This window comes from Leishmania braziliensis, chromosome 18 (assembly GCF_000002845.2).
Source record: "Leishmania braziliensis MHOM/BR/75/M2904 complete genome, chromosome 18".
NCBI classification, from domain to species: domain Eukaryota; phylum Euglenozoa; class Kinetoplastea; order Trypanosomatida; family Trypanosomatidae; genus Leishmania; species Leishmania braziliensis.
The window spans coordinates 608,121-632,601 of NC_009310.2; the positions used below are offsets into that span (position 1 = coordinate 608,121).

Below are 24,481 nucleotides of genomic sequence, written 5' to 3' on the forward strand. Positions count from 1 at the left end.
CCGAGCCACACACGCGTGCAAAGGTGTCTCTTCCACTCCGCACACCCACTCGCCACCATGTTGAACACGAGCCCACCCCCACTCGACACCCCCGGCCCCGCTGCGGGCCCACCGCGTGGCGCGGAGCAGCGCTAGACACGCCTTGCAGCAAGGCGCCAACCCAGCCATCGGCGCACGCCCCTGCCTCGAGCTCTGCCCACCCACCCACCACGCAGCTCGCCTCGCCGCCGCCCCCATATTGTGCCGGCCGCCACCTGGTGCATCCCTCGGGGTGGCTCAGGGCTCCCCACACCAGCAGGCAGCAGGGGGTCGGGCGAGACGCGTTCGAGCCACGCTGGCGCCTCGCCCATCACACGAATGGCACAGGCGTGCCCGCTGTCGCATGCCGCCCCGCCATCCAGGGGCCTGGCCGCCGACATCCGTAGCGAGACATCGCTCGGACCTCTCCCCTACGTCGTGGGGGCATGGCCCTGTCAGCACCAGAGGCGGCTCGGCGTTGGCAGGGATGCGGGGGAGGGGCTGCTTGGCACCCCGCACAGAGTTGGGGGCGCGGGGCCCTGAGATGCCACGCACTGGCGCGTGTGTCTGTTCTTCGTCCCTGAGGGATGACCCATCAATCGCAACAGAGAAGCATATGTGAAAGACCACAGGGAGTTTCTCTAGAGATGAGAGAGTACACCCAGGCATCTCCAAGAGCGAGCCTACCCCAGCTCTGGAGAGCGTCGTGAGGGAGGGGAAGAGTGCGAGGAGCACTCGAAAGTGCGCTGACTGTCTTCACCTTGTTTCTGCCTTGTAGCTAATCACACCGTATTTCATTTATTTCTATGACAATACGCCCTCCTGCCGACGTTGTTCGCGGCGTTCAGCTCGTGAGAAGGCAAATAAAATGTAAGACGGAAGCGAAGGGATGAGCCTCTCGAGAATCACGGCAGCAGAGGAGCAAAGACTGCATGGCTTTTAGAGGCGGTAGCGTGCCTGCGCGTGCAGCGATACACGCGAAAGCAGTGCTGTATGTTTCTGACTAGAGCGCTGCTGCTGCCAAGGGTGAAGGCCGTGTGTGCGTGCATGTGTGGTGTACGTCAGTAGCTGCGACTGTCTGTCTCAACGGATATACACTCGTCTCTCTCTCACCCTTTACTTCACTTGGCCCCCCTTCCTCTCTTTTTTCTTGTCCCTTTTCTTGAACGATGCCGCATCCGTATCCACACGCTAATTCGCGACACACGACTCCCCCGCTCCCTATATGTATCGATTCCTGCGACAGCGTGAGTGTGCAAGAGCAAACGTTCTCCTCTTTCGTTTTGCGTGATCGACAGCCATCAGAAGAACCCACAGCAGACAGAGAAGCCAGCAAGAAACAGAAAAACGCCATCAGGTAGCGTCCACAACACCTACGCAGCGATCATAGCCTCTTCTCTCTCCCTTTATCAGTAAGGCAGCACTGTTGTTCTTCCACCACCACCGCCGCCTCTTTTACTGTAGCACTTCTTAGTACTAGTCCCAGTATAGTGTGTTTTCCTCGCTCGATCCTATTGTCCGAGACCGTATCGCTGTCTCTGTCTGCGCGTGCGTGTGCAATCCGTTCTGTGGCTGTGGAAGGCGGAACAGGAGGTACAGGGAAAACGAGAAAACTGTCCAGCGTCGGCGTCGGTAGGGTCTTGCTGTGCCTTTTGGATCAAGTAAAGTGAAAAGACGCTGCTCCAGTGACTGAGAAAGACGAACGCAGGGAGAGGAGGGGTGTACGAGAGTCCGCTGTGATCCGGGGCTTTCAGACGCTGTGCCACACCCACACCCTCTCCTTCTACTGCGTCCGTTGCGCCTCTTTACGTTGTGCATATCGACCCTCGCTTGAGCTCTTTACAGCTCCCCCCCTCCCCCGTTGGCCACCTCATCCCCCTCTCCATCTTCATTGAGCGCAGCTAATTGCGGTGCTCGGGTGTTTTTATTAGTTTGCCTTTTCAGCCTCTTTCCTGCTCTCTTCTCTGATGAAGCGCTTTGTGAGTACGGTGCTTGGCCACCTGCCGCTGGCATCGGCCGCTCTCACCCCTTCCCCGCATTCCACACCGTCTCTGTGGGCCGCGCGTCGCTCTTTCAAATCGGATGGGACACCGTACAACACGGAAATGACGGACATCGCACACGGGAGTACGTACAACCGTCGCGCAGCGGTCAACACCGCTGCTGAGCAGGTTGCGGCGGGCCAGTACGCCGAAAACAAGCCGCGCGCAATCATGTTTGTCAATAAGCGACCGGTTGAGATCATTCCGCAAGAGGAGAACGTGTTAGAGGTGCTGGAGCGAGAGGGCATCACCATGCCGAAGTTTTGCTACCACCCCATCCTCTCCGTCGCAGGTAACTGCCGTATGTGCATGGTGCAGGTCGACGGCACTCAGAACATCATCGTCGCATGCTCCACCGTAGCGTTACCTGGTATGTCGATCATCACTGACAGCCGTCTCGTGCGCGACGCCCGTGAGGGTAACGTGGAGCTCATCCTCATCAACCACCCGAACGACTGTCCGATTTGCGAGCAGGCCACGAACTGTGATCTGCAGAATGTGAGCATGAACTACGGCACCGACATCCCGCGCTACCGTGAGGACAAGAAAGCCGTTGAGGACTTCTACTTTGACCCGCAGACGCGTGTTGTGCTGAACCGCTGCATCCACTGCACCCGGTGCATCCGCTTCCTGAACGAGCACGCACAGGACTTCAACCTTGGCCAGATTGGCCGAGGTGGTCTGAGTGAGATTTCGACCTTCCTCGACGAGCTAGAGGTCAAGACGGACAACAACATGCCTGTCTCTCAGCTTTGCCCTGTCGGCAAGCTATACATGGGCGACGCGGATGAGAACAACGAAATCCTGCGCGAGCTCGAGGCGGCGGAGGTCACGGCGTGAAGGGGCCGTCTTGTGGCGCACCGCTTCATTAGACCGCGTTTGTGTATGCTTCTTTGTCTGCTGGTGTTGTGCCTTCTTCTTTTCGGCTCTGCACTTTGATTTTCTCTTCATGTACCGTCTTGGCGCGAGTGAATGTGCTCGATTTACACAAGCAATCCGTCGCGTGCGTCGCTCAGTTACGCAGTGGATAAGGCAGGCACAGCGATACGGACAGCCCCACCTTTCGATGCATTACTACCGCCCTTCTCTCTTCTTACGCGGCAGTCCGTGAGGGAACGCCCATACGAACGTGAGATGGGGAAGAAAGAGCAGCCAAGCATTGGTGCATCGCTTTATTCCCGCTTGGAGTGCGAAGGGACCCCGCCTACAGCGTGCCCTGGCGATGAGACATGTCAACCACCGCCACTCTGTGCGAGAGGGGCAGGCCAGCACTTCGGGGAAGACGTACCAGCAGAAGTCAACGCAACATCCGGCAGCCCACTTCTCTCCCTCCCCTTCGCACCTCACCGAGACCCGACTCCACGCCCTTCAAACTCCTCACTAGAGGCAAGCTCGAGGTAGCACTCCGTGAGGTTCACTGCTGCCCCGCTCCGAGCCTCGATGGAAGTGGCGGATGAAGGCAGCAAGTCCCCCTTCCTCTCCCCAGACAACCATGCCGTTCGGAGACGGTCCCCAGGCTGCAGGAATGCGAGCACTGTGCGCACGCGCCGTGACGCGCGGCTGGCATGGTGCCTCGCGCCCGAACAGGGCCTCCGGAAGCCGGCGGAGCGTGAGTGATGGCCGGAAAAGATGCGGAGGGATTCGTATACCTGGCAGTCCCCAAGTGCACGTGTGCGACAGGTGCGGCATCTCTTCCATCCGCCCACCTGTGCGGATGGGGGCACAGGCGCCGGAAGCATGGCGAGAGCACCCCAACTTACACCATGGAGTCCTCCAGACTCTGTGACGGCGAGCCTCCGCACCGCATTATCGAATGCCGTGGCTTGAGGGGCCGCAGGGCGAAACACGGCACCCAGGCAGGGTACAGGGTTTCAGAGAGCCCCTGGCGTGCAGCTAGCCAACTTCCTCGTCGAGCTCCTCCGCCGCACTCCTGGACTACGCCCTGTTACGCCCCCAGCGGATGCCACGGCCTCCGCCCTCGAACAGGACCGTGGCCGCGGCCCGCTCGGATCAAGGCATGCCGTGCACCCGAGTCTGTCTGGCGCCTGTCGCACGGCACGTATGCGAGGAGGGACACGAAAAGCCCGCCAGACGCATGGCTCGGCTCAGCGTCAGACGACTCGCCGTTGGCGGCCACGGCTTCGCTGCAGCGTAGAAGCGGATGTATAGCTGAGCGGGTGGCTGTAACGTGCATGTGTGATGACACGCTCGTGGCTGAGATGGACACGTGGGGCAGGTAAAGGTTGGAGTGCAAGTGCTCCTGAAGCGGCTATCGAGTGGCAGAGTGGTGGGTGCGGGGTGCGTTGAAGGTACTCATTTCTGTGCCCTCTGGGCTATCCGACGTTCCCCGTGTGTCTTCTTCACTTGTGTCTGTATCCGCTGCGGCTGTGTCGTGCGTTCCGGGGCTCCCCCTCTCCGGCGCTACTCCCCCTTTCGTTTCGTGCATTTTGGGCCCCTTTTTGTACGTTTGCTCAGCCGTTGTTGTTGAGGAGTGTGGGGGTGGGGTGAGTGTGTCTCCACCCAGCCCTTTGCTACTGCTTTGAAGGAGGCAGAGAGGACAGCGATGAGGGAAGCCACTATACAGCGGCAGAATTGAGTCTTGTGTGTGGTATGGAGGCGAGGACTAATGCTGAACGCCGGCGCCATTGTGCGCTCCTACCTGGAGGCGCGGTGCTTTGCATTGTGGATCCTCGGCTGGCGCGATAGGGCATGAAGTATTTCGTCGGAGCAAAGGAGATGGGCGCATGACCTACTCACCGATCGCCTCTTCCTGTGTGCCGACTAGACGGTGGGGCGGGGCAGCACGCGCGCTCTACCTGTGTCGACGTGACACACACGCTTTGACGAGGACGGTGCAATGCCATCTAAACATGTGTTCTTCTCATCAGTTGATGAGTTGCTTCGTTGCTCGCCGCTCCTCTGCACCGTCTCCTCCACTTTTTGGCATCGCTCCTCTTCTGGTTTCACCGAACGCTGCTTTGCCCAGGGTCGTCTTTCAAAGCTTGGACGCCACCGCTGCGCAGTGGATCAGTGTTCGCACATCGAGATATACTCCCCCCCATCCCCCACCCCTCTTCTCTAGAAAGGGGGCCCTCTCGCGTCATGTCTGCAGTAGCGTGCTTGTGGAGCCACACGGAGTGGACGCCGTACGCGGTGCTGCGCGTGTCGCCGTCAGCCACCATCGAGGACATCCGGGCCGCTTTCAGGCGCATGGCGCTGCTCACGCACCCCGACAAGGCAAAGGTTAAGGCAACGACGACGCCAAGTGCGAATAGCAGTGAGACGGCGCCGTGTACGGCACCTCCTGTCTCATTCTTCGTGGTGAAGGAGGCGTCGGAAGTTTTGCTTGACCCGTGCTTGCGGGCCGCCTACGATGCCGCCCACTCCCATGTGTTGGAGCGCGAGGTCGGCGCTGTCAGTGATACCTACTATCTTGAGGATGACTTTACTTGCGTAATGGTTGACGGTGGCGAAGACGATGGGCAGTGCGTGCATGTGTACCAGCGCGAGTGTCGCTGCGGTGGCATGTATGAGACCAGGCTGATTCCCGTGGTGCCGACCGGGAGTGGCGGTGACGAGGATGCCCCCATTTCCTCCTCAACTTACACGGTGAGGTGCCAGTGTGATTCGTGTTCACTCGTGGTGGAGGTGGTAGTGTAGCGCACTTCGAAGCGTTATGCAAGTGCCTCTACCTCCACACGGCTTACAGCACCGCGAGCACCTTTCCCCTGGATTAGTCTCTGGTGTATTGTTCGCCTTGAGCTTCTCTCTTTTTTTCTCATGATAGTGAAGCATGTGGTGCAGTGCACAGTGCTGCGGTCGCACCCTCGGCATCACGCGAGGCACTCGTCAGGAGGTGTTTCAAGTGCACTTCTCTATCTTAGTGTATGCGGCTGCGCTTGTGTGGTAGTACGCCCATATCCGTCCAGGTGTCGCTGCTTCCCTCTTTGCTTGCTTAAAGGGGTGTTTGCCCTTCTCTGTCGTGTAAGGCCTGCGGGAATGCCCACGTACTCGTGCGCAGCGGTCAATCAGGCCACTCTTCTCCGCCTGCCGTGACGTACACGTGCGTGTGTATCTCACACACTCAGGGCGGTGTGTGGGATGTCATGGGAGCCATCCGTGCCCGCCCACACAAAAAGGGGAAGCGATGCGTAGTGGCCCACCTGAGGGCAATGTGGTCATGCGAAGGCAGGAAAAGGGGGCGGGGAGAGCGACGAACGCCTCACCCTCTTTTTCGTTCAGCACCTCCTCTACCGCTTGTCCACCACACGCCTGTCTCTTTCCTCTCCCTCTTCTCGCAGTCAGCAAGAGCGGAGCGCTGAGCCTCTTTGAGAATGCGCCCTCTTAAGGGTCGACGATGCATTGCGCATGCGCGGCCAACACCCACATACGCACGTTTCCTTCCTTCCTTTTCTTTCTTCTCACCTCCGCTCAACTCTCGCAAGCGAGCATCTGTGCAGGAGGAGAAGCCAACGACTCCTGCTTCACTGCTGGTGGTGCTGCCGGCGTCGGACAGCCCTCGAGTTGGTGCCACACACGCCCCTTACATGCGAGAAGAGTACCTTCGCTGCCTGCGCCTGAAGACATTCATAGGGAGAGAGGGAAAAGGTGAAGGAGGCAGCAGGAGTGCGTACAGCACTGAACTCGCGTAGACTCTCCCGCATAGCGGTAAACACAGGCACGCCAAGGGGTGAGTGCAGTGTGCAGTGAGCTTGTGCGTGTATGCTTGCATGCGTGGTAGGTTAGAATGAAGCGGACTCTTAAGGTATGGTTTGTTCACTGCTGGATAGGAGGGTCCTCCGCTTCCGGCTGTTGCGGTGGTTGCCTTGATACCCACTCTGCAGCTGCGGCTGCCGCTCTTGTGCCCCCATATGGTGCCTTCGATAAATCCCCCAGCTGCCACATGCCGGTGCGCTTCTCTCTGCGAGCCTTTTCTAGTCACTATCACTGTCCCTATCGGTTGACTCGTGCCTGCGCGGGGAGCTCGCAGTTCTCATCGCACACGTCCGGTGTCAGGAGGTGCACCGCATGCACGGCGCGCACCTACAGTGCCCAAGCATACACGCACGCGGAGGACGCCGAGGCTGACGAGGAGGACTACCTGCAGGCTTACGAGGAGCTGCTGCTAAGTGCGGCGTCTAGTGCGGAGGCTGATGGTGCTGCTCAGCCCAGCGACGCGAGCACTGCGGGGATTGTCCATCTTGAGGATGGTGTTCATGTGGACGGCGCCTTTCTGTCCTTTGGGCATCCGGCACCAGTGCTGTCGCCAGCAGATGCACTCGTGGAAGACACACTGGCGGCCTTGCCTGCCGATGGCTCCCCCGTGCTGCTGACAGACCTCACCCTCTCGCTTGACGTGGAGGCAATCAGCGAGCTTTTCGGCTCCGTGCGGTCTTTTGTCCAACTCTACCCACATCGCTTCACCTGTGGCCAGGACGCCGCTACATGCCGGTGGCACGTGGCGCGGGTTCTCCCATCCACCTCGTCGCTCAGCGCAACCGCCGCCGCCGGCGTGCCTGGCCTCGCATCTGCTGTCGGTGGAGGCGCGCGGGACGACCACAAGGCCACGATGGTAGACCTCGATATGGCAGCCATGGCGCTGGAGGAAGAAGTGATGCGTGTATGCGGCAGTCATCACACGCCGCAGACAAGCGTGTTTGAATCTGAGGCGGCGCTGTCCACAGCAAAGCGATCGCGGCGCCGCTTAACACCCGTCCGAGCACCTCCCCCCCTTACTCCATCGCCAGGCACTGACGCTGCCCGCGACGGCGCGTCTTTGACCATCAGGGATGCAGGGTGGTCAGCCATTGCGAATCTCTTGCCAGAGGATGGCACCCCACTTTCGATCGCTGTGCTGCGTGCATCGCTACCGGAGTCGATTGCGCAAGAGCTGTCCACTAGCCAAGTGGGTCTGGCTCGGTGCTTCAAGCAGAACTACGCCACGGCCAGTCGTTATGTGGCTCTCACGACGGATGCAACGGCGCTAGTTCGAGCTGTGGTGCCGCACGGGAAGAGCTCCGCAGTCGCCTCGGTTTCATTGTGGTCGCCGGAGCACCAACATGCAGCTTTCACCAACTGCAAGGAGTCTTCGGTGGTGGCCTTTTCCTCTGCCGTGTCCGACGTTGCTGATGGCTCGTACGTCCCTCCGCCGGCGGACTACGACGCATCGCTAGATGCAGAGCCTTGGCTGGTAACGATTTCGCTAGACGAGGGCGAGGAGACAAGGTCGGAGGGGGAGCATTTTGAGTCAGGCGATGTGGAGGAAGGAGAGCTGGAGCCCAGCACCGGCACCGCAGCTGCGCTGGCGGCTGCGACTGGGCTTCAAGAAGTACCATACAGTGGCCTCGATGGTGCTAGTGGGCTGGCAGTGACGCAGGGCCATGGGGCAGGCTTGCAGCTGCACAACTTGAACCTCGAGCGGCTGTATGACGCCCCAGCGCCGCCGACAGCGATCATCAAGCCAAAACCTTCGACTGCAGCGCAGCTACCACGCCCTGCTGGTGCGGTGTGCAAGGAGCGTCCCTCTCGCCCGTCGACGCCAGCCCAGTGGCTCGCTTTGCACACCGCCATGGCCGAGGCACGTGGCTGGATCACGCCGATGCAGATGCTGGATTACCTGGTCGAGTGCGTACCCACCTTTTTCATCCCCATAGAGGAGCTGCGGCCGTCCGACGCCATCCTGAAGCTCGTTGGCGCACGCACGAGCATGCGCACGCTGGTTTGTCGGGTCTACATGTACTTTGTGGAGAGGTCGGAGGATAAGATGCAGGTCCGACTGGCGCCGACCGTCAAGCACGCACAGCGCGGAGCAGCCAACGTGCATTACCCAGAATGGATACGGGAGACGGTGGCCGAGCATGAGCAACGTGACGCCGATGCAACGCCGAGCGAAGCATCAGCACCAGCGGACGCCGGCACCGACACCGCCGCCAACCCAGGGGACCGCCAAGGCAGTGCTACTTACCGTACCACCCGAAGCGGCGGTGCTGTGCTGCAGTCCAGTGACACGACGAGGGCCTTCCCGGTGATGCGTGTGCGAAGGCCAATCAAAAGCCTCCTTTGCGCGAGATCGTTCAAGTCTCTCTCCGCTACTGTGAGGGCGACTGCGTCTCCGGAAGCCTTGCCTACTGCTATGCGACTGAGTTCCCCTGGTAGACAAGCAGATGCCAGCACAGGTACAAGAGGGAGCTCCAATCTCACCATCCACAAAGGCGACGGTGGCGTTATCGCGTTGTCTTCCGTGCCAACTGGCGAGATCGGCTACCCCTTTCTGGCGTTGGCCACACAGCCAGCCGACGCGTGGCCGTGGTGGGCGAAGCTGCTGTGCGTGCTGCCATTTGACACGTACGTGCCGCTGGGCCACCTCTGCATCCACTACTGTCCTGGCCTCGCGCCCGACCACGTCCATCGCGCGTGGAGAGCCACGGACGCGTCCCTTCCGCCGACAACATCAACTGACAACACACACACGCCGATCCCGCTCTCGTTGCTTCGTGCGCCGACGACATCTCGCAAGGTGCGATTGCGTCCCTTCTGGCTCTCACCAGGCTGCACGGCAGAGCTGGAGAGCACGGTGATGCCGGCAGGCCTCGTGAAGCAGCTGCGCCCAGCGTGGCTGTCGGTCTCCCGTGTGCTAGCCAAGCTCACCCCTGAAGCGCGAGAAGAGAGCTTTGCCTTGGCCCTTCGTCGTCCTTCCGCCGCTGGTCTATCCGCCGAAGAAGCGCTCGTGATGGTACTGCGTGACTGCGGCCGTGGCTGCTGGGTGCAAGAGGACGGTGCAAAGGTTCGTCAGTATGCGGCTTCCAGCGCGCTGGATGACCACTTCCACGCATCGCTCTCGCTGCTGTACGGCTTCAGCTCCGCACATGCGTGGGAGCCACTGCCGACGGTGTTGGACCGCGCGGCAGAGCACGTACGCTCTCTCTTCGCACATTCACAAGTGCCCCCACTGGCGTCGCCGAACACGGTTGGATTGATTGGTATGCTACGCCAAGCGCCGCCTGCAGAGCTCAAAGCATTTCTCACGCGGCATGCGCAGTGGCTGCAAGTGAAGGCGACTGACGGCAGTGAGACGAGCGACGGGGCGGCGGCCCAGCTGCTTGTACGTAGGCGGGCGGCTCTGGTCTCATTCTGAAGGGAGAGAGAAGCCCGCAGGTATTCGTGTGAGAGGCACTGGCAGAGGCATGGATGAGGTCGTCGGTGTTTATGTTGGGCTGTTCAGGGCGGGGGGTGGGTGGGTGGGAAGGTAACAAGTGAGTGCCTCTTCCACGCACACTGGCTCCCACACCGACCTCTTCCCAGGTGAGGATGCGCGCAGGCATATCGTGGGTGGCCTGGTCGCGCATGAGTGGATCACCACAATGTTTGCTTCTCTCTCTCTCTCTCGCTCGTAGCCCTTTTTGCCCCTTTCAGGCGTTTGCGATGCGCTGGAGGCCTCTGCACAGCGCGCGCAACGAGCTGACAAGCTGGCCGAGGAAGGCAGCACGAAGTTGTGTCTATCAACTGCCCCATACATCACCATGAAGAGGCTACATGCTCGTTTAATTACCACTACCACTGCGCCGTGTGGGTAGCGCTGGCTCCGCTCCTGATGAATCTACTCATACGCGGCTAACAAGGCCTTTTCCATTCTTGCGGCATGCGCGCATCGTACCGATGAGGCCCGAGCTACTTAGCTGGCAGCCGCATCGTATCGTTCATGCTCACCGTTCAGCGAGCACGGCTGCTTGTGGACAAGGTGAAAATGTCCTCTGCTGTCCGCAAACAACACAGCGGATGTTCTGCTTAATACGCAAAGGTGTTCTGTACCACTTCACCTTCTCCATTACTGATGTCCTCACCAACACCATCGACGTGTGCAAACTGGCCTTTGCTTCCCTCTCTTTGCCTCCGTGCCCTGCGACCCCCTCCACCTGCCCGCGTGCTTGCACACGACCACGCGGCGGTTGAACCGGCACTCCTTGTGAGTCATATTGTGCCAAACGCTTCATTGTATATCACCGGCACTTCAACCGCTTGAATACCACAGTAAAAGTGTGTTTCTCTTTTGTTTCTCCTCCTCTTCCCATACGCCCACGCACGCGCGACTACGTCTGGTCTCTGCCGTTTGTCTGCCGCCTCTACAATTCTACGCGCTTTCGCAAATATCAGCCGTGCTCGGGCCCCATACACAGTAGAAACAGTGGAGCGAAGGATCACAAGCGGGGCAGGACACATCGTCCGACAACAAGTGCTCACCAGAACTCGCCCAGTCAGTCCCCACCACGCCACACAACAATCCCGCACTCTTTTCCCTCTCCTTCACGACCTCTGTGCTGCTAACCTTTCAGTCGCTCTGTATATCACTACCCTCTCCCCCTTTTCACTCTTCCTTCCCTCTATCTGCTGAGGTGTCCTCGGAGGCGCCCCAGCACCTGTCCAGAGGATCTCCTGAAAGCGATAGACACAGGAGTAAAGAAACGCTCGTATCCCCCCTAACACCACTAACTTCAAATTCTCTTCTCTTCTTGTTGAATATCCCCTTCTCTCCCTTTGTTTTTGTTTTCTCAGTACACACACTTTCTTCCACCCCCTCCCTCCCCCAAGTCTCTATCCCTTTTCTCCACCCACATCTTCATAAGCGACGACGATGGGGCTAAACGGGTCTGAGAAGGACGCCGCCGCGTTCGAGGAGAACCCCACGAGCCCGCTCGATGCAGAGATGCCCCCGCAGAAGCCGCAGCGCCGTCAGTCTGTGCTGTCGAAGGCTGTGAGCGAACACGATGTGAACGCGACAGGCCCTATGGGGGACCTGCTGCCGCCGTCGAAGGGCCTAACAACGGAGGAGGCGGAGGAGCTGCTGGCGAAGTACGGGCGCAACGAGCTGCCGGAGAAGAGGACGCCGAGCTGGCTGATCTACGTGCGCGGCCTGTGGGGCCCGATGCCTGCTGCGCTGTGGATTGCGATCATCATCGAGTTTGCCCTGGAGAACTGGCCGGACGGCGCCATTCTGTTGGCTATTCAGATCGCGAACGCAACGATCGGGTGGTTCGAGACGATCAAAGCCGGCGACGCCGTCGCTGCCCTGAAGAACTCGCTGAAGCCAACTGCGACTGTGTACCGCGACTCGAAGTGGCAGCAGATCGATGCTGCACTGCTGGTGCCTGGCGACCTTGTGAAGCTCGCTTCCGGCTCCGCGGTGCCTGCGGACTGCAGCATCAACGAGGGCGTGATCGACGTGGACGAGGCTGCGCTGACAGGCGAGTCGCTGCCTGTAACGATGGGCCCGGAGCACATGCCGAAGATGGGGTCGAACGTTGTGCGCGGCGAAGTGGAGGGCACGGTGCAGTACACCGGCACGCTGACGTTCTTCGGCAAGACCGCTGCACTGCTGCAGTCCGTGGAGTCGGACCTGGGCAACATCCACGTGATTCTTGCCCGCGTGATGATTGCGCTGTGCGCCATCTCGTTTGTGCTGTGCATGTGCTGCTTCATCTACCTGCTGGCGCGGTTCTACGAGTCGTTCCGCCGCGCGCTGCAGTTCGCGGTGGTGGTGCTGGTCGTGTCGATCCCGATTGCGCTGGAGATTGTGGTGACGACGACGCTTGCGGTTGGGTCCAAGCACCTGTCGAAGCACAAAATCATCGTGACGAAGCTGTCGGCGATCGAGATGATGTCCGGCGTGAACATGCTGTGCTCTGACAAGACGGGCACACTGACGCTGAACAAGATGGAGATCCAGGAGCAGTGCTTCACGTTCGAGGAGGGCAGCGATCTGCACTCGACGTTGGTGCTAGCGGCGCTTGCTGCGAAGTGGCGCGAGCCGCCGCGCGATGCGCTGGACACGATGGTGCTGGGCGCGGCGGACCTGGACGAGTGCGACAACTACGAGCAGCTGAGCTTCTTGCCGTTCGACCCGACGACGAAGCGCACTGCGGCGACGCTTGTGGACCGGCGCACCGGCGAGAAGTTCGACGTGACGAAGGGCGCGCCGCACGTGATTCTGCAGATGGTGTACAACCAGGATGAGATCAACGACGAGGTGGTGGACATCATCGACAGCCTCGCTACGCGCGGTGTCCGGTGCCTCTCCGTGGCGAAGACGGATCAGCAGGGTCGCTGGCACATGGCCGGCATCCTGACGTTCCTGGACCCGCCGCGCCCGGACACAAAGGATACGATCCGTCGCAGCAAGGAGTACGGCGTGGACGTGAAGATGATCACCGGCGACCACTTGCTGATCGCAAAGGAGATGTGCCGCATGCTGAACCTTGACCCGAACATCCTGACGGCGGACAAGCTGCCGCAGATCAAGGACGCGAACGACCTGCCGGCCGACCTTGGCGAGAAGTACGGCGACATGATGCTGTCTGTCGGCGGGTTCGCGCAGGTGTTCCCGGAGCACAAGTTCATGATTGTGGAGACGCTGCGCCAGCGCGGGTTCACGTGCGCGATGACGGGCGACGGTGTGAACGACGCGCCCGCGCTGAAGCGCGCCGACGTGGGTATTGCGGTGCACGGTGCGACGGACGCTGCGCGCGCTGCGGCGGACATGGTACTGACGGAGCCCGGTCTGAGCGTGGTAGTGGAGGCGATGCTTGTGTCACGTGAGGTGTTCCAGCGCATGCTGTCGTTTCTGACGTACCGTATCTCTGCGACGCTGCAGCTCGTGTGCTTCTTCTTCATCGCGTGCTTCAGCCTGACACCGAAGAGCTACGGCAGCATGGACCCGCACTTCCAGTTCTTCCACCTGCCCGTGCTGATGTTCATGCTGATCACGCTGCTGAACGACGGCTGCCTGATGACGATTGGCTACGACCACGTGGTTCCGTCGGAGCGGCCGCAGAAGTGGAACCTGCCGGTGGTGTTCGTGAGCGCGTCAATTCTGGCTGCGGTCGCGTGCGGGTCGTCGCTGATGCTTCTGTGGATCGGCCTGGAGGCCTACAGCCCTCTCTACTACCCGAACTCGTGGTTCCGCCACCTTGGCCTCGCGCAGCTGCCGCAGGGCAAGCTCGTGACGATGATGTACCTGAAGATCTCGATTTCGGACTTCCTGACGCTCTTCTCGTCGCGCACGGGTGGCCACTTCTTCTTCTACATGGCACCAAGCCCGATCCTGCTCTGCGGCGCGCTCATCTCGCTATTCGTGTCGACGATGGCTGCGTCGTTCTGGCACAAGTCGCACCCCGATGGTGTGCTGACGGAGGGTCTCGCGTGGGGCCAGTCGAACTCGGAGAGGCTGTTGCCGCTGTGGGTGTGGATCTACTGCATTGTGTGGTGGTTCGTGCAGGACATCGTGAAGGTCTTGGCGCACATCTGCATGCACGCCGTGGATCTGTTTGGGTGTGTGTCGGACACTGCGGGCTCCGGGGCGGTCAAGCCGTACAGCGACGGTGTGGAGGAGGCTGTGGGTTTACCCCACGATAAGAAGTAGTGCTGCAGGAGAAACGCAAAGTAAGTGGGGACGTGGCGTGGGTAAAGAGGCTCAACTGTACGTGTGGGTGATTGACAGGAAAAGGCTAATGACGTTGTTAGTGTCACTTTTTTTCTGGTGTGTTGCTGATGGACGATGTCGCCGTGTGTGGCAAGTCAGTGCGCTTCCCCTACGTCTGCGTTATGGCGATTTTGTGTTGTCCCCCTCTCCCCCCTCATAACTTGTTGCAGGTTAATTCAGAGTTCATGTGTGTTGTGCCGGTGGAGGAAGGACGGTGTAGTGTTGCTTCCCCAGCTGTGCTTCTCTGTCTCTGTGCTGTTGTTTCTTCAAACTCTTGCAGTCGTTGGCACGCATAATTAAGCGGCGTGTCTGGTAGATGTACTGCATCGGACGGAGGTGTGCTACGGCGCATCTCTTTTTTTGTTCTCAGTGCACACCGGGATGACGTGCGCGGGGTGCCGCCCCGCATGGATGCGACTCTGTTAAACGTTTCCTACCACGTCTTGGTTTAGTTATGCATCCCCGCATGCAGGTGTAGTTGCTTGTTTTCCCTTTCTTTTGTTTGCTTGTGGCTCTCTCTGCTATTCCAGTTTGTTCCCTTACGCCATCGAACTGGAGGTGGTCGCCTCCACGTTGCAGCATGGCGGGTGCTCATATACACACAACGACACCCGCACCAAGTGTTCCCCTCTGATTTTCCTTTGGTTGTGCTTGGTACTGTATGGTGCGAGGCATGCGTGCGAGTCTGCGGGGAAGCAGGACACATGGACACCTCAAAGTCGTTTCCTTCTCCCCGTCTCTGTTTAGCGCCTCTCTTTCCTCTAGAGCGCATGCGGCTTCCACGGGTAAGGCAGAAGACGGCTTGCACCTGCAGGCGGCGGCGGTGGTGGAGGACTCTGGGCGGGTGTAATGCATCGTCTCTTCGTTGGCGGTTGTTTTATTGTGCGCTCTTCCTTCACTTTTTCTCTTTTTTTTTTTTTCTATCAACGGAGGACAAAACATGCGTGGCGGCCGGTGCGCACGGGTAAAGTTGAATGTGCGTGCCGCCGTCACCACCGGCCTCTCCTCCCTCCTTCCCTGCCTTTCTTTTATGATAAGGGGGACGGGGACGGGGCGGGAGTCTGCAGATGGGCTTACGCGAAAGAGTGTGTCTTCCCCCCTTTCCGGCCCCTCTCTCGCTTTCTCCTTCTTCATGCGGTGCTATGGTGTCTTTCCTCTTCGCTGTGTTCTTGATGGTCTGCATGACTGTTGCTGCTTGTCGACAGTTGAGCACCATCAAGTCTGTGAGGTGTGTTCGTGTATCAGCGCGGAAGCGATGGGGAATGCAGAAAGACCGCAATACTCGAGCTACAGTAGGCACCTCCTCCCTTTTTCCTTTCCCCTCTTTCTCTTCTTTTCCGTTTTGTTTCACTTCTTCACTCTCGTACTTGCGAGTATTATTAAAATGTGTGCACCCCCGCGTTCACTGGGAGTGTGCGCGCGTGTGTGCGTGGGGAGGGCGCAAAGAGGGGTTGACCGAGCTGTATAGGTGCATTACTGTTTTTACCTTTGCCTCTTCGACCGTAGTTCCACTTCTCTCCTTCGTCTGCTCATTTGTGTGCGTGTCACTTTTGCTTTCCCTCTCTCTCCTCTGTTCTCTCTCTGTACTGCCGTATTGTCATGATTTCCCTCCCCCCCGAGGATGCACTAGGAGCACCACCACCACCGCTGATGGTTGTTTCGCTCTCTCCCTGGCGTCACTCACATCTCTTTCCTCGCGACCTCTGAGTATCCGCGTGTGGAGTGCGATGCCTGTGCCCTTATATGCGTATTTCTGGAGTTGATTCTGGGCGCAGGAGGTTAAGAGAGAGAAAGACGTGCGCTCAGAGAGAGAGAGAGAGAGCGAGCACCAAAGGGTGGAGCAATAGGCGGGCAATGATGGGCGGAGGAGGGGGAGGGGGCCGTGACGCAGCCGGGGGGATAGAGTCACCCCCACAGACGGGGTCTCCCTTTTCCGAAGTCAAAGCCGTGCGGCGTTAGTTTCTCGCTTGCTTGTGATGCTTTTTGTTATTTCATGCTTTGCGTTCTCCATCTTTTTCGTTTGCTAATAATTCCCCACTGCCCCTCTCCCCTCTATTTCCCCCCTTTCCACCATTTCCGCTTCTCCCTCCTCCTCTTCGCCACACCCGTGCGCGAGTTTGCTTTTCATAGTGCGCGGGACGTAGGAGTAGAGTGGCTGGAGCGATTGCCATGCTGGCGGCGGTGAATTCAGTGAGCGCAGCGCATGTCCAGGGGTAACAAGATGCGCATTGAGCTCCTTAAAGTACGTTAGGGTAGAACAGTCGTGCAGAACGACAACATCAAAAAAACTAAAAGGAGCGACTTGAAAGTGAGGGGGCGGCGGGACGAAGAGAAGGGCTCCGAGGCCGCCGCAGCAAGAAGAAGAGTGCCGCTGCTTCTCTACCCACTGCTGCTGCTGCTGCTGCTGCTTCCTTTGCCTATTTTCCTTTCCTTCTCGCATCCCTGCGGCGCTGCATACCCAAGCACACATGCCGACGTGGGTTTAGGCTGAGCGCCACAAAGGGAGGGGGCGGCGGACTGGGGGACGGTGCTGTCCACCACCCGCCGAAGCGACAGCCGAGGCTACACGATGTGCCGGTACATTTTTTTAGGGGTAAGCGGGTGACTACCTCAGCCCCCTTTGCCCAGTGAAAGTGTGCAAGTTTCATAGAGGTCTATGTGTGTGCACATGTGGAAGGGGGTGACCGTTGGTGTTGCCAGTGCGATGCCAGGGACTTTGCCCCTCCCCCCCCTTCCCTGAGTGCGAAGCAAACTCCTAGCTTGAATTTTTCCACACAGGCATCTCTTCTCACTTCTTTCTCTCTTTGCGCAAACTGCGGCTTCCTCTTTTCATTCACTCAACCTCAGCACTGTGCGTGTTTCCTTCCTCGGCGTCGGTCCTACCAGAGCACTGGACATGCCCATGCACATTTACTACGATCGTCTTTCGCCTCTGCCTTTAAGCACGCCCTCAGGGACGAAGAACAGACACACACGCCAGTGCGTGGCATCTCAGGGCCCCGCGCCCCCAACTCTGTGCGGGGTGCCAAGCAGCCCCTCCCCCGCATCCCTGCCAACGCCGAGCCGCCTCTGGTGCTGACAGGGCCATGCCCCCACGACGTAGGGGAGAGGTCCGAGCGATGTCTCGCTACGGATGTCGGCGGCCAGGCCCCTGGATGGCGGGGCGGCATGCGACAGCGGGCACGCCTGTGCCATTCGTGTGATGGGCGAGGCGCCAGCGTGGCTCGAACGCGTCTCGCCCGACCCCCTGCTGCCTGCTGGTGTGGGGAGCTCTGAGCCACCCCGAGGGATGCACCAGGTGGCGGCCGGCACAATATGGGGGCGGCGGCGAGGCGAGCTGCGTGGTGGGTGGGTGGGCAGAGCTCGAGGCAGGGGCGTGCGCCGATGGCTGGGTTGGCGCCTTGCTGCAAGGCGTGTCTAGCGCTGCTCCGCGCCACGCGGTGGGCCCGCAGCGGGGCCGGGGGTGTCGAGTGGGGGTGGGCTCGTGTTCAACATGGTGGCGAGTGGGTGTGCGGAGTGGAAGAGACACCTTTGCGCGCGTGTGTGGCTCGGCTGTGGGGCATCAGCACAAATCTTAATAGCGGTCTTCTCACTCGTCAGTGAGGAAAGCGCGGGACATGCAGCGGGAGCAACGCCGCTTTGCTTCTTTCAAGTCTTCATTGAGTGACAGTACGACTCGATTGCTGGCGTATTTTTCTTCTGTTGCTGTTGCGCTCGCTTGGTACTCATGATGACCACTACTAACGCTTTCTCGCAAAACGGCGAGAGAGGTGAGGAGAAACTCTAAGTAAGTAGTCAATGCACCTCTCGCAGCGCATTTCTTACAGATTTGTCTGACGGTGGCGCATGTGGATACGTGCACGTATGCGATGTTTCTTCGTCCATCCATCCATCCCCCCTCCTCTCTCTCTCTCGCTCGCTCTGCTTTGCTTGCCGAGGGCCTCTTTTTTTTGTTTTCATTTACTCGTTTTCGTGCTCAGTTGTGAGCTCACTGCGCCTTCTCTCGCGTGTGTGCGTGCGTAACACTTTCCTCTCTCTCCCTACTCGCCGCCGTCTTTCTCTCTCTTTGCTCCCGGGGGGGAGGGGGAAGGAAGTCTGGGCGTTGTTCACCGTAGGAGCGTCTTCTGCTCATTCGCGAAACAATCTCGAGGACCATTCCTCTGCGCTGGCGCTCGAGGTCTTCATGTCGTCACCGAGTCACGGAGACGTCTACGGTATTGGGTGCGCGCCTACAGCGACGAACGATTTTACTGCAAATGGCGCACACGCACACTCGGCAGGCGTCAGCAACCGCGTTGCGAAGCTGAAGCTGTCAACGCTTACAGCCATGGGATCCGGAGCAGAACCAACGCACAGCGCACTGCGCATCATCGGCAGTGATGTGTCGCGGCAGTTACCCCCACGCGTGGCTTCCCCAACACCGGGCATTACGGCGATGCCACTGCTTAGCACCAGTTTCTCCCAGCGCGGCCCCGCGAAGCCAACTGTATCTTCACAGGAGAGCATCAGCGTCATCGTGCGCTTGAAGGCTACGCCCAAATTGTCCTCGTCAACGGCGCTGCTCTCTTACGCAGTGGAGGATGGCACACTTGCGACGCCACGGATGGTCTGTCGTGTCTCCTCGCAGGATAACGGACTCGCCTCGCCGCGTCTGCACAGCTGCGGCGGTGGCGGCTCGGCAGAGTCACCCGCTGCTCTCTCAACGGCCTTCACTGACACTGACGGAGGTGCCAATGTTGCTACTACCCAATCTACGGAGGCCACCACATCTCCTGCGCTCTCGGTTTCGTTGCCCAGAGTGGTAGTGAGTCCGTCGATACAGCCGTCAAAGCGTCTGCCCTTGACCCCCGCCTCTCCAACGATGTACTCCTCGTCGCCGCAGCCGAGCTTCTCCGCGGCAGAGGCCCCGACGACGCACCTCCACGAAGAGGACCGTAGCGCTGTGCTCGGTGGCATGGCCACGGCTGGCCGGAGCATCGGCTCACGTGGCCGCGTGCTCACCATCACCTCTCCCAGCACGAGGGAGCGTCGACAGTACGAGTTTGGCGAGGTGCTGGAGCCGGAGGTGACAAACGCGGCCCTGTGCGAGCGCCTCATCCCATCCATCACGGAGCAGATGGCGGCGGGCTTCAATGTTTGCGTGCTGTGCTACGGCCAAACCGGGAGTGGCAAGACCTACACGATGAATGCGTTGGCTCCAGCCGTTGCGGAGGAGGTGTTTCGCTCCCTTGACGTTAACAACGAGGTGGTGGAGATGAGCTACATACAGATCTACAACAACAAAGCCTACAGCCTGCTTGACGGTGCCCGCGGTGGCAAGTTTGGTGTCGAGCTGTCACGACCGCTAACGAGCTGCACCGGCAGTGGCAGCAACAGCGGTGGCAGCTACCTTGGCAGTGCCTTGGAACCCAAGGCTCTGATCCAGAGCACCGCTGAGATGCTCAAGAGGATGAAGGCGGCGTCGCGACTGCGCGTGACGCGCGCACACACCCTCAACGCCCACAGCTCGCGTTCCTTCACACTTTTGTCTCTGCACATCACGCGTTTCCTCGACGGTGCGCCGCTCACAACGACGCGAGTCACGCTCGCCGACCTCGCCGGAACGGAGAGACTAAAGAAGAGCGGCGCCGCCGGGGAGATGGCCAACCAGGCCATCTTCATCAACATGTCCTTGATGGCACTGCGCCAGCTGATGGAGTCCAGCGGCACCGAGGCGGAGGCGCTGCACTTCCGCAATTCCCTGCTCACTACGTATCTCGCCCCGTGCATGCACAGCTGGCACCTTATTCTTCTCGTTACCGTCTCCCTCGAGGCAGGCAGTTATGAGGAGACAAAGTCGTCACTGGAGTTTGCGACCAATGCGCGACGCCGGAAGGTCAAGAAGGTAAAAAGCCGGGTCGAGAACAGACTGTTGAGCACAGTCGCCCGCGTCTATGGACGTCCGAGCTCCCTCTCTCCCGCGGGCGCAGCCGGTGGCGCGGGTAGCAGGAGCAGCTGGAACGTGCATGAAGACAACGCCGACAACAGCGAACGCCAAGGCGTCATCGAAGTCCTTCGGTACCGCCTCCGCGTTTTGGAGGAGACACTGAAGTTAGAGCAGCAGCGAAACGCCATGAAGGTCGTGCAATCACCGCTGACAGAAGTGCCTGCCGACTCCCAGCATGCAGTGCCAGCCTCAGTGGTGGACGCGAACGCTACAGCACTTGCTCCTGCGGAGAGGCTGCAACGAGAATCTCAGTACTATCGTCACCTGCTGCAGGAGCGGGAACAGGATCTCTACCGTTTGCAGAGCCACTTCCCTTCAGCAAATACGAAGGCCAGTAGCGTGCCGTCAGTACTGTCTAACTCCCCGGACACGTCGTCGCTGTCGTCGGAAGAAGCCGACGCGGGTGCGGGAGACGATCAGCCAGAGTTCGCCACGCCAGCAGCCTCGGCAGAGAGCAGTGACAGCTCTGAGGCACAGGTGCGAGCGAGCGAAGTAGACGTTGACGACGCGCACGCGCACCTGTTGTGGTGCGTTCGTCAGCTGCGCTCACACGGCATCAGCGAAGATGAGTGGGGCGGTGACGTGCTGGACCGGCTACGCAATGCGGTGCTGCGTGCCACTGAGCAATACGAAGACGTACGCGAACAGCTGCTCGTCCTCTCAAGGTCGCTGAGCGGGCTGCGGACACAGAATCATCAACTCTATGACGAGGTGCTGCATGTGAACAGGCGTCTTCTCGCAATCGATATGGAGCGCAAGGAGGAGCGCGCGGTTCTGCAGGCGTCAACACGTCGGGCGGCCACTGCAGAGACGGTGCTGGAGCAGCTGCGCCTGCAGCTATTTCAGACTTACGCCGATCAGTCGATACGGGAGGAGATGACCCGCCTCTACCTGGACGCGAAGCCGGTCACCGCCAACGTCGATGAGGCCGTGTTGGGCGATCGACAGATGGAGCAGCAGGTGGAGTTAGAGAAGGTGCAGGCGCATCAGCAAGTGCTCTGCGACAAGATCACCGAGCTGGTGGACAACGTCGAGCAGCTGACGCGCGCTGTCGCGCAGAAGGATGCGTTTCTGGCGGCACTGGAGTCGCTCATCACACCGGCGCAGCGAGCACTCTTTCACACCTTGTCAAACACTGCCACCGCCATTGCTGAGCGTGGTACCACCAGCGTTGGTGGCAGCGACGGCGGATTGGCCGGCACCACCACGGCGGCCATTGTCGTAGACGACGGCAGTAGCACCGCCGACTGCTTCAGTCTCCTGCAGTCGCGCGTGTCGGAGCTCAGTTCCCTGCTCACACAGGAGCAGCAGCAACACCAGTTCACTCGGTGCGAGCTCTTGGAGGCCCGCGAAGATGCGCGGCGAAGCCGACAAGAGCAGCGACAGGCGTTCTTCCAACAGCAGGAGGAGGCGCGACGTGTGGACCAGCTGATGACAGAGAATTACGAGCTGCGCCAGCAGAACGAGCGCCATCAGTTTTATCTGGACCAGATGTGCGTCAGCTTCAACGAAAAGCTCCTGCAACTGCGCCATCGACACGACGAGGAGATGGCGGTGCTGCGAAGTGCTGCAAGAGAAGCGCGATTGCGTCCGGACGGCAACGACGATACGGTGAGAGGGATGTGCGACAAGAAGGGCGAGGACCAGGACGATGCGGTGTTGTCGATCCCTGTGCATGCTTCAGTGCATCGCGATGCGTCGCAGGAGGTGCCGTCGTGTGAATATTGGCTGTCCGAGGGCACTGCACTAGACTCCACTGCAGTGGCGTCCTCGATGGCTGACTTGGTGGGCAGTGGAGACGCTGAGGGGAGGGCATCGTCGCAGCACATACAGCGGCCTGGTCGAGTGCAGCGTTGGTCTGCAAAGTCGAATGAGCGCCGCCGTGGAAAGGCGCACGAGGTGACTGCGCCTACGATAGACAACGCGGGTGCGACAGCGGCTGCGTCTGTGCCGTCGCGGGGCGTCAGGCGGTCTTCAAAGGTAGCGCGCCGTTCAGCGAGCATCGGCAAGGCAAAGCAGCGGCTCTTCACAACGTACGGCGAGACGGCCAACCCCAGTGATGCGTCAGCGCCTCTTGTCAAGTCAGAGGTCATCGCCTCTGCTCCGCTGAATAAGCGGCGTCGCGTTCGTGCATCAGGCGCAGCAGGAGCAAAGTGACCCATGCAGCCGCAGTGGGAGACTGAGCCACATCTGTCTGTGCGTGCTCATGGGTGAGGTGCATGTAGATTGGCCAGTGGCGCACGTGCATGCTTCCTGCGCTCCTGCCTCCCTACGATTCATTCACTCGGTTTTCTCTCTTCCTCTTCATTGCGTCTCTCATGTGTGCTCAGTCGGACCTCGACAAAGCCACCTGACGTATGCGCAGGGTGGTGGTGGGGGGGTTGCGTGTGGCGATTCACTACGTCACCCGCGTCTTTCGCCCTCCCTTTTCTCTCTGTGCGGGTGCGTAGACATTTTCCCCTCATCACTGTTTTTCTCGCACGCCCTCCTCGCCGTTCTTGGCTGGACGCGCTGACCTCGTCGCGGCTCCCTTCTCTTCTCCGGCGCCTCATCTTTCTTCCGTTGCCTAACCGCCGCCACCACCTCGATTCCTACCCCGCTCTACAGGTCTCTTTTTCGGCTGCGCCACCGCTCTCGGGTATGCCTGGCATCAGCCACCCCTTCACGCCACACCAGGCGTCGCCCTTCGCATCCCTTCCTCGTTCTCTTCGATCGTTAGACGCCCATCCGTGGGGTATCGACGAGACAGGGGTAATTGCCAGACATCGACACTCGCCTCCTTCTCGCCCCCAACTTTCCACCACCACCACCACCACCACCACCACTACCACCACCGCGTTGGGCGCATACGGCATAGGCGGGCATCTTCTGCGGTCGCCAGACGAACGTTTTTTCTTGTTAGTGAAGCTCATCATCACCGGCTCGTCTCACATTTACTACGCCCCTCACCTTCGCTCAGTACATGTGCGTCCCCCTCTTCACCCTACCTCTGTTGCTGCGCTTCAGGGGACCACAAGGGCCACAGGAGGCAGCGTCCAACATGTGACCATTTCAGTGGCGGCGCTCTCCCGCCTCGCTGCGCTACAAAACTGATCCTCCTCGTCGTTGGGTGGGGCATGTCTCTCGGCAGCAACCTCGTCTTTGGCTTCCACATCTCCATCCCCCTCCACGCAGCTTTCCGCTCCTCCTCGATGATGCTCAACGCGCTCGCCGTGTACTTCTTCGGCAAGTGCTTCACGGCGCCGCAGATGGCATCCGGCTTGGTCATCTGCATCGACCTTATCACACTGCCAGTGGAGAAGGCGTTCAGGAAGAGCAGCACAAAAGCCGAGCTAACATCTAGCACCGCAGCCACTGCGTCGTCGCTGGCGTGGCACTGGGGCTGTGGAGTGGCCATTCTGGTGACCACCCCACAGCGTGCACGATGGGGTTGAGTGTCTTTCAGGAACCTATGTACCACTGCGCCCGTGCGAGCGCGGCCGCAATGACCGTAGCGCCAGCGAAGGATAATGCTTCACCAATGTGGACAGAGGCACCTTGTTTGTCTCATCTCTTCGTCATCCCGCTCCTCTTTGTGCAGCCGATGCGCCTCTACGCCGAGTTTGTGCTCATGGAGGCAGGCAGTCAGTTGCGCGTGGCGCTGGGCTGCGTGACTCAAGCCATGTGCATCGCCGCCTTTCACGTGGTGAATGACAAGATCTCTGCCTGTCCTCTGAACCTGAAGCTGACGTTACGCAAACTTGCCGGCTTTGTACTTTCGATCGTCTACGTTGTCCACTACCGGCACCTCTCGACCGTGGAGTGGGTCTCCAGGGTTGATGTTCTCATGGAGGGTACGGCGTATTCCTTTCTACCGAAGGCGCACCACCACGCATCGTATACCGTGAACGCGAGCGCAGCACCCGAGGCATGGGCGAAGAAGAGCAGGTAGGTGATGTGTGCCTTTGGTCACGCCTCATCTTG

The 24,481-nt window shown here is 59.8% G+C and overlaps 5 protein-coding genes and 1 pseudogene across 6 annotated transcripts; all 6 read left to right on the forward strand.

The window, feature by feature from the left end:
- Positions 1-2,123: 2,123 nt before the first annotated feature.
- LBRM_18_1520 (NADH:ubiquinone oxidoreductase 78 Kd subunit-like protein) lies at positions 2,124-2,900 on the forward strand (the record flags this gene model as incomplete). Its single annotated transcript, XM_001564024.1, has 1 exon — positions 2,124-2,900. The coding sequence occupies one exon, from the start codon at positions 2,124-2,126 to the stop codon at positions 2,898-2,900; it is 777 nt and encodes a 258-aa protein (XP_001564074.1).
- A 2,262-nt stretch (positions 2,901-5,162) lies between these two features.
- Positions 5,163-5,720, forward strand: LBRM_18_1530 (putative chaperone protein DNAj; the record flags this gene model as incomplete). The annotated part of the gene is made up of 1 exon (XM_001564025.1): positions 5,163-5,720. One exon carries the CDS (start codon positions 5,163-5,165, stop codon positions 5,718-5,720), a length of 558 nt encoding a protein of 185 aa, XP_001564075.1.
- A 1,954-nt stretch (positions 5,721-7,674) lies between these two features.
- LBRM_18_1540 (conserved hypothetical protein) lies at positions 7,675-10,194 on the forward strand (the record flags this gene model as incomplete). Its single annotated transcript, XM_001564026.1, has 1 exon — positions 7,675-10,194. The coding sequence occupies one exon, from the start codon at positions 7,675-7,677 to the stop codon at positions 10,192-10,194; it is 2,520 nt and encodes an 839-aa protein (XP_001564076.1).
- Positions 10,195-11,688: 1,494 nt separating this feature from the next.
- On the forward strand, positions 11,689-14,472 carry LBRM_18_1550 (putative P-type H+-ATPase; the record flags this gene model as incomplete). The annotated part of the gene is made up of 1 exon (XM_001564027.2): positions 11,689-14,472. One exon carries the CDS (start codon positions 11,689-11,691, stop codon positions 14,470-14,472), a length of 2,784 nt encoding a protein of 927 aa, XP_001564077.2.
- Positions 14,473-19,393: 4,921 nt separating this feature from the next.
- On the forward strand, positions 19,394-22,675 carry LBRM_18_1560 (putative kinesin; the record flags this gene model as incomplete). The annotated part of the gene is made up of 1 exon (XM_003722932.1): positions 19,394-22,675. The coding sequence occupies one exon, from the start codon at positions 19,394-19,396 to the stop codon at positions 22,673-22,675; it is 3,282 nt and encodes a 1,093-aa protein (XP_003722980.1).
- Positions 22,676-23,634: 959 nt separating this feature from the next.
- On the forward strand, positions 23,635-24,449 carry LBRM_18_1570 (annotated as a pseudogene). The gene is given in 2 exon segments: positions 23,635-23,949; positions 23,952-24,449. Coding segments are annotated over 2 exon segments (813 nt in total).
- Positions 24,450-24,481: the final 32 nt, after the last annotated feature.